Source organism: Esox lucius, chromosome 12 (genome assembly GCF_011004845.1).
Source record: "Esox lucius isolate fEsoLuc1 chromosome 12, fEsoLuc1.pri, whole genome shotgun sequence".
Classification (NCBI taxonomy): Eukaryota; Metazoa; Chordata; class Actinopteri; order Esociformes; family Esocidae; genus Esox; species Esox lucius.
This window is the reverse complement of record NC_047580.1, coordinates 34,523,332-34,536,402: the sequence shown is the minus strand read 5'-3', so window position 1 is coordinate 34,536,402 and position 13,071 is coordinate 34,523,332. Positions and strand designations below refer to the sequence as shown.

At 42.8% G+C, this 13,071-nt stretch overlaps 2 protein-coding genes across 12 annotated transcripts; one reads left to right on the top strand and one right to left on the bottom strand.

Annotated features, from left to right (window-relative positions):
- Positions 1 to 329: 329 nt before the first annotated feature.
- On the top strand, positions 330 to 3,428 carry npbwr2b (neuropeptides B/W receptor 2b). Of its 2 annotated transcripts, none has more exons than XM_013136269.3 (2): positions 330 to 399; positions 835 to 3,428. In XM_013136269.3, the coding sequence occupies exon 2, from the start codon at positions 981 to 983 to the stop codon at positions 2,004 to 2,006; it is 1,026 nt and encodes a 341-aa protein (XP_012991723.1). In that variant the 5' UTR covers positions 330 to 399; positions 835 to 980; the 3' UTR covers positions 2,007 to 3,428. The 2 variants fall into 2 exon arrangements, with proteins under 2 accessions (XP_012991723.1, XP_012991722.1); XM_013136268.3 differs by having other exon boundaries at positions 335 to 399; positions 969 to 3,428.
- A 3,700-nt stretch (positions 3,429 to 7,128) lies between these two features.
- On the bottom strand, positions 7,129 to 12,367 carry LOC105026016 (protein LKAAEAR1). Of its 10 annotated transcripts, none has more exons than XM_020051592.2 (6): positions 11,886 to 12,367; positions 11,068 to 11,190; positions 10,570 to 10,637; positions 8,292 to 8,378; positions 7,861 to 7,951; positions 7,129 to 7,456 (listed from the first exon to the last, which is right to left on the bottom strand). In XM_020051592.2, the coding sequence occupies exons 1-4, from the start codon at positions 12,249 to 12,251 to the stop codon at positions 8,354 to 8,356; spliced, it is 582 nt and encodes a 193-aa protein (XP_019907151.1). In that variant the 5' UTR covers positions 12,252 to 12,367; the 3' UTR covers positions 7,129 to 7,456; positions 7,861 to 7,951; positions 8,292 to 8,353. The 10 variants fall into 10 exon arrangements, with proteins under 10 accessions (XP_019907151.1, XP_019907152.1, XP_010895461.1 ...); XM_020051593.2 differs by having other exon boundaries at positions 8,301 to 8,378; XM_010897159.3 differs by lacking the exon at positions 7,861 to 7,951 and having other exon boundaries at positions 7,129 to 7,461.
- Positions 12,368 to 13,071: the final 704 nt, after the last annotated feature.

Below are 13,071 nucleotides of genomic sequence, written 5' to 3'. Positions count from 1 at the left end.
CATTTGCCTTTGAAAGTATTTTCTGTAGTCTGAATAATAATATTTAATAGTTAATTTGTTAACATTGCTATTTGTCTACGTTCTATGCTTGAGTGTTTTTAAAGTAAACAATAAGGTGCCATCATGGGATGGCATTAAAAGGATGGACAAAAATATGTATTTGATGATTCACTGATTTAAAGGATCCGAACCCTTCAAAAGAACTGTACTGAATGATTCAGTTCACATCGGTGAACCGGCATGCCCATCGATACTCAGAACTGTACTGTGCTTTTTGCACTGACGTCACTCGTCCGTGTTCTCCCCTAAATCCAGCCACTTGGGAAGTGGACAGCTCCAGCTCGCGTTGCTCACCCAGACAGAAAGCGGAGGGGGGAAGACAGATCCTCCATGAGCGCGGTAAGTCGCTAAAATACTTTGATTGTATTTGTATTTGTTCTGCACAAATCCCACCTTAAATATGATTGTGAATCAGAATAATGTACATAGCTATACCATGGCTGGGTAGGAAGGACATATTTATTCTTCTTTGGGAAGGGGTGCGGGGGGTGGATGGGGGGGGGGGTTATTGATGTTTTGTTTAAGATGTAGGCTATTTCCAAACTCTGCACTTTACTTGATCCGTGCATTATGGTACCAGTGATAATATAAAAAAAAGACTTGACAAATCTCGTTGTGTAGGTAGTTGTTATATTCCGTTGCAATAATTATGGTTAAATGTACCTATACGTGCATATATAAATGTATTGAATATACTTGTATAGCCTACGGTATAATAGGTTTGTTGCCATGTATAGCATTTAATTTGCGATTCAATCATTTTGTTGTTCACAGCTTTCGTGATGCGCAACGCGTGCGTAAAGCAAAGAGCCCACCTAAACAGCAGCCCAAAAGACACTTCACAACTGTTTATTTACCACTGAACAAACATGTGTTTTCTTTTGTTCATATGTGATATGATGCCTTAGAAGACTACGAATATGGAGAATATATCTACATCGAGCAGCCGCAGCGCAGCTCCAGCTGTGTGTAACGAAACCATGGACTATTATCTGAGCGCAACTAACCGGACAGATCTCAACTGTACGCCATCGTCGGAGTTTTATTTTTACGCAGACCTCTACGTGGTCCTCCCGGTAATATATTCCGTGATATGTGCCGTGGGGCTAACGGGGAACACGGCAGTTATCTACGTTATCCTCAAAGCGCCCAAAATGAAGACAGTGACCAACATGTTTATTTTAAACTTGGCAATAGCCGACGACCTATTTACTTTGGTTCTACCCATAAACATTGCCGAGCACCTTCTGCACTACTGGCCCTTTGGAGAGGTGCTCTGTAAAATTATCCTGAGCATTGATCACTACAACATTTTCTCCAGCATTTATTTCCTAACGGTTATGAGCATTGACCGTTACCTGGTAGTCCTGGCGACGGTGCGTTCTAAGCGCATGCCATATCGTACTTACCGAGCGGCCAAGATAGTCAGCCTGTGCGTCTGGATCCTCGTGATCCTCATCGTGATGCCATTCACCGTCTTCGCCGGGGTCTACATCAGCCCGGACGACTCGGACCGGAAAAGCTGTGTCCTTAGCTTCCCGAGCCCGGAGAGTCTGTGGTTCAAAGCCAGTCGGATATACATGCTGATCCTCGGTTTCGCCATCCCCGTGTCAACCATATGTATCCTCTACACCATGATGCTCTACAAACTAAGGAACATGCGCCTCAACTCCAACGCAAAAGCGCTGGACAAAGCCAAAAAGAAAGTAACTATCATGGTTTTTATAGTTCTAGCCGTTTGTCTGTTCTGTTGGACCCCGTTTCACCTCAGCACCATCGTGGCTCTCACCACCGACCTGAGAACCACGCCGCTGCTCATCGGCATATCATATTTTATCACTAGCTTGAGCTACGCAAACTCGTGTCTAAACCCTTTTCTGTATGCGTTCCTGGATGACAGCTTCAGGAAAGCATTCAAGAAGATGCTAGAATGCAGACCAGCATGAATACAATTAATAAGAGGTTATGATTATTGATGCACTCATACACATTATCTTTGCTTGAATCCGTTCGGCACTCTCTCATTGCAATGATATTACTTAAATACATAATAGGGAATGTTCATATAAAAACTGGCAACTCAACCCTAGTCATAAAGAATGGGGAATAGTATGTCGTTTTTTCCAGTTACTTTATCATGGACGTTTGTCTCCCTCTACCGTCCAATTACGAAGTTACACTGTAGTGAAAACCTTTCAAAATAAAGGCTTTTCAAAATAAATGCGGTAATAAACGCCGACTCAAGCCAGTGATGTAGAGGCTGCCTGTACACTTGCTGTAAATATCTGTTCTTCTTCAGGCCCGTCAATGTCAACCAGTCAGACTGGTGAAAACTAATGTAAAGTCATTTTCAATGCATATTCAATGGTCTATTAAATAAGGGACAGAACTGGTTCTACATGTTCTCACCCAGCCGGTATGAACTATAATAAGATATATCGCCATGCTCAAGTTCAGCATATAGTTGTATCATTCAAGTAACTTTGCAGACATTTTTAGGTTTCCAGATCATTTCTGGCATATCTGAAACCCTGTGGCAGGGAATTCTGGAAAACCTGGGACTTTTATGAGAAAAGTTACTGACTTTTTGCAACTGAATTTCAGCTTTTCAGAAGCCAAGTAAATCACTCAGATATACAGTAGGCTCACAGCTCACACTTACATATTGTAACATAAGGATGTTCATATATAGTTTTTTCTTTTTTTTAATATCTGCTGAAATAAAATAAGCAAAAAACAGTGTTGTTTATTTGTTTATCGGGTTCCATATTATTAGTAATGCATCTTCTGACTGAGGGTCTTGGGCTCGGTTTCAGTGTCCCATCCTCACTGTTGTAGATCCAGGCACATGTGTCAGTTACCAATCGAATGTATATGTGAACATGGACTTTTATTACATATTCCATCCTTTCAAAATAACAGTGGTTACAGTGCAGAAGTACACGTTGATACTGGGTCTTTGCTTATTCATTGAATAATACTATTTGTTATATAGTAGCCTGCATGCTGACACATGGACATTAATGCCAATATGAAGTTACTCATATAATAAATGTTACCACAAAGTCACTGTTTAGTTATCTACAGTATTTAAAAAAAAAAAAAAAAGGAAACATATGAAGATGTCAGCTAATCTAGTTATTAAGAGTGTTGGACCAGCTAGTTTACATTTCTGACATGACAAGCTGAAGTGGCTGTCAGTGTATCATTGAGCAAGTCATGTAAATTGCTTCTGTAATGCGTGACAATGGAGACCTTAGATGCAGGTTGTGGGTTGGCATATGCAAAAAAATTTAAAATAGGTCAGTATACACATATATACATATATGAACTTGTACTTAGGATGTGTGCCAAAAGAAAAATAAAAGCACCCCAAAAAAATGTTTTCTTCTGATTTATCAACCAATTATTTATTATGAATCAAGGACAAATATGTTGTGTTATTCATACGCTGTGCAGCATTGTCTTCAGAACCATGCAGAACGTGTGGTTCTTCAAATGTTGTTAAAACATGTTTTCATAGTGTAAATAATGGCTGTGGATTGTTGAAAGGTCATCTACATGTCTTCCACAGAATGTTGAATGTGATAAAGCAGAATCCTAAATGGAACTGAACACTATAATCATTCAGCAGACTCGCTTCCATTAGAGACTCACAAATATGAGCACATTGTGACGGTTCCATGAGGACAATACACAAAAATATGACAATAAACAAATAATATAATGATACACATTAATATGACAATACACAAACATATGACAATACACAAAAATATGACAATAAACAAATAATATAATGATACATATTAATATGACAATACTCATTAATATAATAATACATATTCATATGATGACACACATTAATATAATTATACACATTAATATAATGATACATATTCATATAATGATACATATTGATATTACACATTAATATAATGATACATATTCATATAATGATACATATTGATATAACACATTAATATAATGGTACATATTAATATAATGATACATATTAAAATGACAATATACATTATTATAATGAAACACATTAATATAATGATACACATTAGTATAATGATATACATAAATATAAAAATGTTTGCATGAGGGCCAGGCAATGGGACCCCAGGCAATGGGACCCCAGGCAATGGGACCCCAGGCAATGGGACCCCACAATGATCTGTTCACAATGTTACGACAGTCTTCTTCTATGACGATCACTTTATTAGAAATTTACTGCGTACAATATTATTGTATTTTAACAGGCATACTTATACAATGATTATAAAAAAATCATTCCACATTGAAATACAACAATAAACCAGGCTTGGTCCTGCCCTGGCTTGCCTAGAGCTCACCACTAGTTTAGATTTTCTCCTGTTTTAACTCATTCTCAACACCCCCCTCCGACCTGCCTTCATCAGCTTCATCTCCTCCACCACTGGCTCAAGTCAACAAAACTGCTTTGCATATCTCCCTTTCAATCCTCTTTCTCCAGCCATCAAGTTGGGAGAATAGATTTTGCCAACTAAGGTGCTGCCAGGAAGCCTCCAAATAATGGTCTCCCGGGTCGGTTAAGTATGCCAATCAATTAATGTTCACGCCGTGGCCAAGTTAATTAGTTAGTTAACTCCCACATGGATGTTCCCACTAGATATTTAGTGTGTTCTTAGAGAAGCATTGGGACGACACAAGATGAGAAAAATAAGAATATAATGTTTCACATGTTATGTATCAAGTAACGTTAACCAATGTGTGTATAGCATTAGTGGATAGCCAATTGCCTTAGTGTGAGTGGGGCACTGGTGAATTTGCATTTCTCTTTGCTGGTATGTTTCTGAATAGGCTAGCAAAAACCAAGTAGCAAAATCATGCCTGTCACTCAGCAAAGGTGGGCTGTGTCTTTAACTCTTTACACAGACATCACACCAGGCCCAAGGGATGTGTCCACACACTGAGCTTTTCCCTGTGTCTTTATTCCTTTACACAGACATCACACCAGGCCCAAGGGATGTGTCCACACACTGAGCTTTTCCCTGTGTCTTTATTCCTTTACACAGACATCACACCAGGCCCAAGGGATGTGTCCACACACTGAGCTTTTCCCTGTGTCTTTATTCCTTTACACAGACATCACACCAGGCCCAAGGGATGTGTCCACACACTGAGCTTTTCCCTGTGTCTTTATTCCTTTACACATACATCACACCAGGCCCAAGGGATGTGTCCACACACTAAGCTTTTCCCTGTGTCTTTATTCCTTTACACAGACATCACACCAGGCCCAAGGGATGTGTCCACACACTGAGCTTTTCCCTGTGTCTTTATTCCTTTACACAGACATCACACCAGGCCCAAGGGATGTGTCCACACACTGAGGTTTTCCCTGTGTCTTTAACTCTTTACACAGACATCACTCCAGGCCCAAGAGATGTGTCCACACACTGAGCTTTTCCCTGTGTCTTTATTCCTTTACACATACATCACACCAGGCCCAAGGGATGTGTCCACACACTGAGCTTTTCCCTGTGTCTTTATTCCTTTACACATACATCACACCAGGCCCAAGGGATGTGTCCACACACTGAGCTTTTCCCTGTGTCTTTATTCCTTTACACATACATCACACCAGGCCCAAGGGATGTGTCCACACACTGAGCTTTTCCCTGTGTCTTTATTCCTTTACACATACATCACACCAGGCCCAAGGGATGTGTCCACACACTGAGCTTTTCCCTGTGTCTTTATTCCTTTACACAGACATCACACCAGGCCCAAGGGATGTGTCCACACACTGAGCTTTTCCCTGTGTCTTTATTCCTTTACACAGACATCACACCAGGCCCAAGGGATGTGTCCACACACTGAGCTTCAATGCAATATCAGGTCCCAGTCCGTCTGACCAGTCTGGTTACTCGATTGAACAATCAGATTTGTATTTGGGATTTGAATAAGTTCTGAACATGCTCACCAACACGACTACAAGCCCCGTAACGCTGTACACTTCCTGAAGGGAGCGAGGCCTCGTGCACGTCCCACGTGTATTGGGCCCTCCTGAGACACAGAGACACACATTGTTGAACACCTGTGTCCCAAATGGCGCCCTCTTCCATATGAGCTCCGGTCATAAGCGGCACACTTGGTAGGAGTGAAGTGTGCACAGAGAGCTCCCCTCACATGGTCTCTTATCTGGCCGATCTGGGTCCTCATTACAGCACAAAGACGCATCTTTCCTGTGAACACAGATAACGTGGGCCCCGAATAGCACCCTATTCTCTGTCTAGTGCCCTACTTTTGACCCAAGCCCCCACTGAACCGGGTCAGAACTAGTGCACTCGGGTGGGAACGAGGAGCCACTTGGAACGCCATCATAGATAAGGCTATATTTAGAGTGGTGAGTAGGGCTAAACAGAGGGTCAGTGTCTTCGCCCCCACTATAACCTCCAGCCCAACACTATTTCATAACAACACTTTATTATCCGCCTTCGGGGAGATGTGGGACCACGCAATCCACGAGATATGCTATGCTTTGAAAGAGTTCAAGTAGGAATATTAATAAACACGCCCATTACAGTTACTTTGTTCGGCAACTTTATCTTGAATCCCAACTGCATTCTGGCAACCATCTGGAATCACTGTCTCATGCAGCCAGAATTAGAGTCCCGGAGGTCAATCTGCAGACAACGGCCTTTCCCAAGATGCATTGCAACAGCATAGTTATAACCAGCTTGACTAAGATCTGAGACACATGCTAGTATCTCTGTATATGTAGCAGAATAACATGTCCAACAGAGCCAAGATTATAACTATTTGCTATAACTACTTTACGCTTTTACTTCATAATGTGTATTATGAAGAAGGCATCTGTTTTGAAGATTCACCACTGTATATTTTCGAAAGGGCGTTCTATTAGGATTCACCACAGGGATTCCGGGAATGCCCTTGTATAAGGATTCCCCACAGGGGATTCTGGGAAGGCCGCTGATTGAGGACTCACCACAGGGGGATTCTGGGAAGGCCGCTGATTGAGAACTCACCACAGGGGATTCTGGGAAGGCTGTTGTATAAGGATTTACCACAAGGGGAATTCTGGGAAGGCAGTTGTATGGGGAGTCAGCACAGGACATTCTAATCTAAGTCTATGAGAGTCCAAGACAGCAAGGGTCATAGCTACAGAGATATATGCAACAAATGCAATGGAACCTCTAACCCTTCCAATACAACTACTGAACTCAAAATTACAGATTACAATAACAGATTATTTTTTAAGTTTTTATTTGCTTGAACAATTGCTGTAAAACAGGAATCTACTCCAGCTTCAGGGAAATCCTCAGTCCTGTGCTGTGATTGCACACTGCAACCACCAGAGGGCAGCAAGACTCCATCTTGGCTTCTGTACTGAAACCAAAGCAGATGATTACTACAACAGTCAAACACTAGGTGGCAGATATGGTCACGGATTCAAAGGTGTGTGTGTGTGTTTCCAACATAACTAAATGACAGGAATATAAATGTAAAAAAAAAAGGGGATGAATCATAAAAAGCTGACTTCTGGTGGCATATTTCGTGCCTCCATTTTAAAAAAGGTTTAAAAAAAGTTTTTACAATTGGGGTTAGACGTTAGCTTTAGGTTAAGTTTAGGGATGAATGTCAAGTTATTACAGTAAGGGTTAGTTTGAGGTAAGTGTAAGGTCAGGTTTAGTGTAGCAAAATCATTTTTTAAGGTCAATTGACTTTGATGTCCCATGTCGATAGCTGAGTAAATTTGTGACTGTGTGTCTGTCAGAAATGATGTACCCTATCCCTGTCACAGCAATCCTTTCCACCAACAGATGCTGGTCACCTAATAACTATGTCAAAATGAGTCACTGTGAGGCTGCCTGGCAACCTGTTTAGCAACAGAGATGAGTTAAACAACTGCAGTGATGATGACCAAAGGGAAATTATGTAGAGCAGTAGAACCTAAAAGCAGTAATAGTGTTGGAAAACTGAAAGGAAAGGCCAGTGCAGTGTCTATAATGCTAATGCAGTGTCTGTAATGAAAGTGCAGTGTCTACAATGCCAGTGCAGTGTCTATAATGAAAGTGCAGTGTCTATAATGCCAGTGCAGTGTCTATAATGCTAATGCAGTGCCTGTAATGAAAGTGCAGTGTCTACAATGCCAGTGCAGTGTCTATAATGTTGGTGCAGTGTCTACAATGATGCAGTACATGAATAGATAGCCCCACCCTTTTTACTTCAAAGCACAGCAGATCTCAAGTGCGGTATATGGTCAGTCCTTTCTCATCTTCTAGGATCTCCTCGACTCGTTTTCTCTGGGTAGAGAGAAAAATAACATGAAGATGGGGAACACCAAGCAGAGAAACAGCCAGTTGTAGAGACATACAGAGAAAGGGAGAGAGAGAAGGAAAAGAAAAGAGAGAGAGAAGGAGAAGAAGGGAGAGAGAGAAGGAGAAGAAGGGACAGAGAGAAGGAGAGATGTGTGTAATGTTAAGAATTTCTGATTTATTTTTTGATATATTTTTCTTCACTTCATAGGTTTATTGTACCTTTTTCCACATATATTTTCTTATGCCAATAAAACTGTTTAAATTGAATTCATAGAGGGGGGGAGAGAAGTGTTAGCCAGACAAACAGACAGGCAGACAGCCCCACAAACAGACAGGCAGACAAACAGACAGGCAGACAGCCAGACAAACAGACAGGCAGACAGCCAGACAAACCGACAGGCAGACAAACAGACAGGCAGACAGCCAGACAAAGAGACAGCCAGACAAACAGACAGGCAGACAGCCAGACAGGCAGACAAACAGACAGGCAGACAGCCAGACAGGCAGACAGCCAGACAAACCGACAGGCAGACAGCAAGACAAACAGACAGGCAGACAAACAGACATCCAGACAAGTAGACAGCCAGACAAACAGGCAGGCAGGCAGACAAACAGACAGGTAGACAGCCAGACAAACAGGCAGGCCGACAGGCAGACAGAGTACCAAGTGTCTAATGCATCATTCTCTTTCCACCAAGGCTCTGGCTCGGCATGTACATTTAAAAGAGTGATTAGTAAGTTCTCCACCATACAAATGCTATGATATGCTAATTCTATTGTAAATGCTATTGGGGAAAGATTTTAGTTGAAATGGAGTACTTCCTAAATAGTTTGCTATTGTCTGCGTATTCACTCGCAGCAGATTCCTCATTTCCCCAATCATTTCCACTACATATTTTTTCCGGGTTGTTGTGTTGCCAGTATCAAAGAAATTGGGATAAAGTTCTGCAGAAAACTCTGGACCTTCTGGATCTGCAGGTACTGAGAAGAGTTTTGACTGGGCTGGCCACCCAGGGGGAGTGTCCCTGTGCCAAGCCTGGGTGTGGAGGTAGGGTCAGGGGGAGTGTCCCTGTGCCAAGCCTGGGTATGGAGGTAGGGTCAGGGGGAGTGTCCCTGTGCCAAGCCTGGATATGGAGGTAGGGTCAGGGGGAGTGTCCCTGTGCCAAGCCTGGGTATGGAGGTAGGGTCAGGGGGAGTGTCCCTGTGCCAAGCCTGGATATGGAGGTAGGGTCAGGGGGAGTGTCCCTGTGCCAAGCCTGGATATGGAGGTAGGGTCAGGGGGAGTGTCCCTGTGCCAAGTCCACAACACCCACCCTAACCGGGGTGTCATAACACTATATATAACACCCACCATAACCGGGGTGTCATAACACTATATACAACACCCACCATAATCGGGGTGTCATAACACTATATACAACACCCACCATAACCGGGGTGTCATAACACTATATACAACACCCACCATAACCGGGGTGTCATAACACTATATACAACACCCACCATAATCGGGGTGTCATAACACTATATACAACACCCACCATAACCGGGGTGTCATAACACTATATACAACACCCACCATAACCGGGGTGTCATAACACTATATACAACACCCACCATAACCGGGGTGTCATAACACTATATACAACACCCACCATAACCGGGGTGTCATAACACTATGTACAACACCCACCATAACCGGGGTGTCATAACACTATATACAACACCCACCATAACCGGGGTGTCATAACACTATATACAACACCCACCATAACCGGGGTGTCATAACACTATGTACAACACCCACCATAACCGGGGTGTCATAACACTATATACAACACCCACCATAACCGGGGTGTCATAACACTATATACAACACCCACCATAGCCGGGGTGTCATAACACTATATACAACACCCACCATAACTGGGGTGTCATAACACTATATACAACACCCACCATAACCGGGGTGTCATAATACTACATAGTACTCCCACCATAACCAGGTTGTTTAACAACAACACTCAAAGACACACACGGACACAGACAGACAGTCATGCAGGCACTCACAGACACACACAGCTACAGTGAGAAACGGTCCTTGATGAGGCACCTGTCTATGTGCTGTTAATGAAGAATGTTTTAGCACTCGGGTCAAAAAGCTCTCAAGGCTCACCCGCATTTTCCAAAGTGTCTCAGGTCGGTCTGTGGGGAGGAAAGTTGTTCCCATTCCCAGCTGCCGAGCTGATAGACAGATAGAGGAAGGCATCTGCTCAAGCCACTACGACCACACACAGATTTCATATCCCTTACGCTCTCCCTCGCAGTCTTTAAATGTCTCTCTTTCTGTCTTCCTTCTCACTCTCCCTCCTCTCCCTCTCCTCCAGACTCATTACACACTCCTCACCCACTCCTCTCTCCCTCTGTGGAGATTTAACAACTCCGCCCGACAGTGATGGTAAGTGGGTGGTTGGTTCCTTGGGATGCAACATCAGGGCTTATGTGACTCTCAAAGCCTCCAGAATGCTTGTGTGTGTGTGTGTGTGTGTGTGTGTGTGTTTGTGTGTACATGTGTGTGTGTTCATGTGTACGCGTGTGTTTTTGTGTGTGTTTATGTGTGTGTGTTTGTGTGTATGTGTGTGCAATCCATCTTTACATGTATGCTCTCACCCACCTGCAGTTTGTCCAGACAGTCATTGGTGTGTGTGTTGCTTTGCCCTGTTGCCAGCAGTAGCTCCAGACGAAGGGCTGTTTGAGCATTGGACTGGCCCGAAATCATGAGGTTGATTTCTTTGGCCTGCATGGATGGACAGAACAGACTGGGAAACATACCTAGTAGAGGAGAATAATGGAGCGCAACAGAGTAACTCCAAAGAAAAGTAGATGCTGGTTTGCGATTACCATGTGCTGGGATGGATTTTAGCCTGTGGCCTATGACGATAAACAGCATTTCCGGTGTGTGTGTGTGTGTGTGTGTGTGTTTGGGGGTGTACAGTCGCAATTTTGATTGATTTCCATAACAGTGACAAAAGAATGGAAAGACAGGCACCAACAGTGTTCAGGCAGATCTCCTGCAGCAGAAGCATAGATAACAAGGCTGTTCAACCCCGGCAAGTGGCGTCATAATGAAGTCTTCTAAAACCAATGATGTCTTGTAAAACCACTTTACAGTCATGTAGATGGATGAACGAGGAAAAGGGAGGGAACAAAATATAATTTACTCAATTATTCCCACTGGAAACTTCTATTGTGGAGTTATAAGTGGGCTCGACCGTAGCTTTTTTTTCATTGTGTTCACAGATTATGAGTCATCACAGTTTAGCAGTGTGGAGTTCACCTGATGGAAATAAAGGAGCAATAACATTAAGACATGTGGCATGTAGGCTTATGTGGCTGAAACAATAAATGAAAGGCTTAACTTTACAGAGCAACCCTGCTAGGGAATAGGCCTTAAACGTAATTTTTGGGTAGAAACAGAGAAGAGATTCTTACCTTCAGATTTTGATATTGCAATCTCATCTGTCGAAGTCTATTCCTGGCTTCCGCGGCTTTCAGTTGCCCTATGACCAGATCCTGCCTTCTTTTCTCCGCCTCGTCCGCTTCGTCGCAGTGATATCGACCGACATGTGTCCACCACTTTTCCCCGTCAGCAGTGGACTGCCAGGCGGATACCCGTTGCCGAGACTTCGCCATCCAGGTCTTGGCCTCTTTGGGCGGCTCCTCGTAGGCCAGGTACCGGGCCCGCTGCTGCGGACACATGCGCTTCACAGCCTCCGCAGTCGCGCTCGATCTTCTTCGGTTGCCAGAGGTACTGGGTATGTTGTCACTTTGTGACTCCATATCGATAACTTCACGCATTCAAAGACAATTATAAACAGTTACTTTGTGTCTCCGATAAAGGACAAAAGTGAACTTTATATCACTCAGACTACGCATTGTTTACTGTTGTTGCCATGGAAGCATACTGAACCCAGTAGCAGGGACAGTCAGGGCGACGTTTAGTTGCAAAACGTTTACGTTCGTTCCAGATAGAAACTCCCCCGTCACACGCTCCAATCAATCAATCACATTTATTTATAAAGCCCTTTTTACAACAGCAGTTGTCACAATGTGCTCCGACCTCTCTTTCCGTGATTGGTGAGTTATACATAGATATGAAGCGCTATTATCTAAGGTGTTATAGATACTCAAAGCGTAATGACGTTTTAGTATGTGCGGGAACAGCTGGGTAATTCCAATAATGTTTTCCCATTGGGATCAATGCCGTCAAGACAGATATGCTTAAGGGAGATTTAAAACTTATTATTGAATTATTGTTAACGTCCATTGTCTAGCCTTCAGCATTTTTGCCTTTTAGCCCATGAATTGTCAGTAGCCTGTTTGTCAACTCCTTGGGAGTCCGATTTTGCAGCAAACGCTGTGCATTTACATATTCAGATAGAAGATACAGTGTGCTCTGCGAAGAGAATCGTGTAGTTTTCTTAAGATGTATTTGCAATTTTTTGGTCAAATTCAAAACTATGTTATTAATTGTACATGTATTAATTGTATATGTGTGCGCTTTGTTGGTGAGTGTTGTGTGCTACTCTAGCTAGCTTGTTAATTGTGTCTTGCTATAATGATTTAAATGAACTTACTTTCAACATCTGTTGTGATATTTTAATTATCAAGTTACACA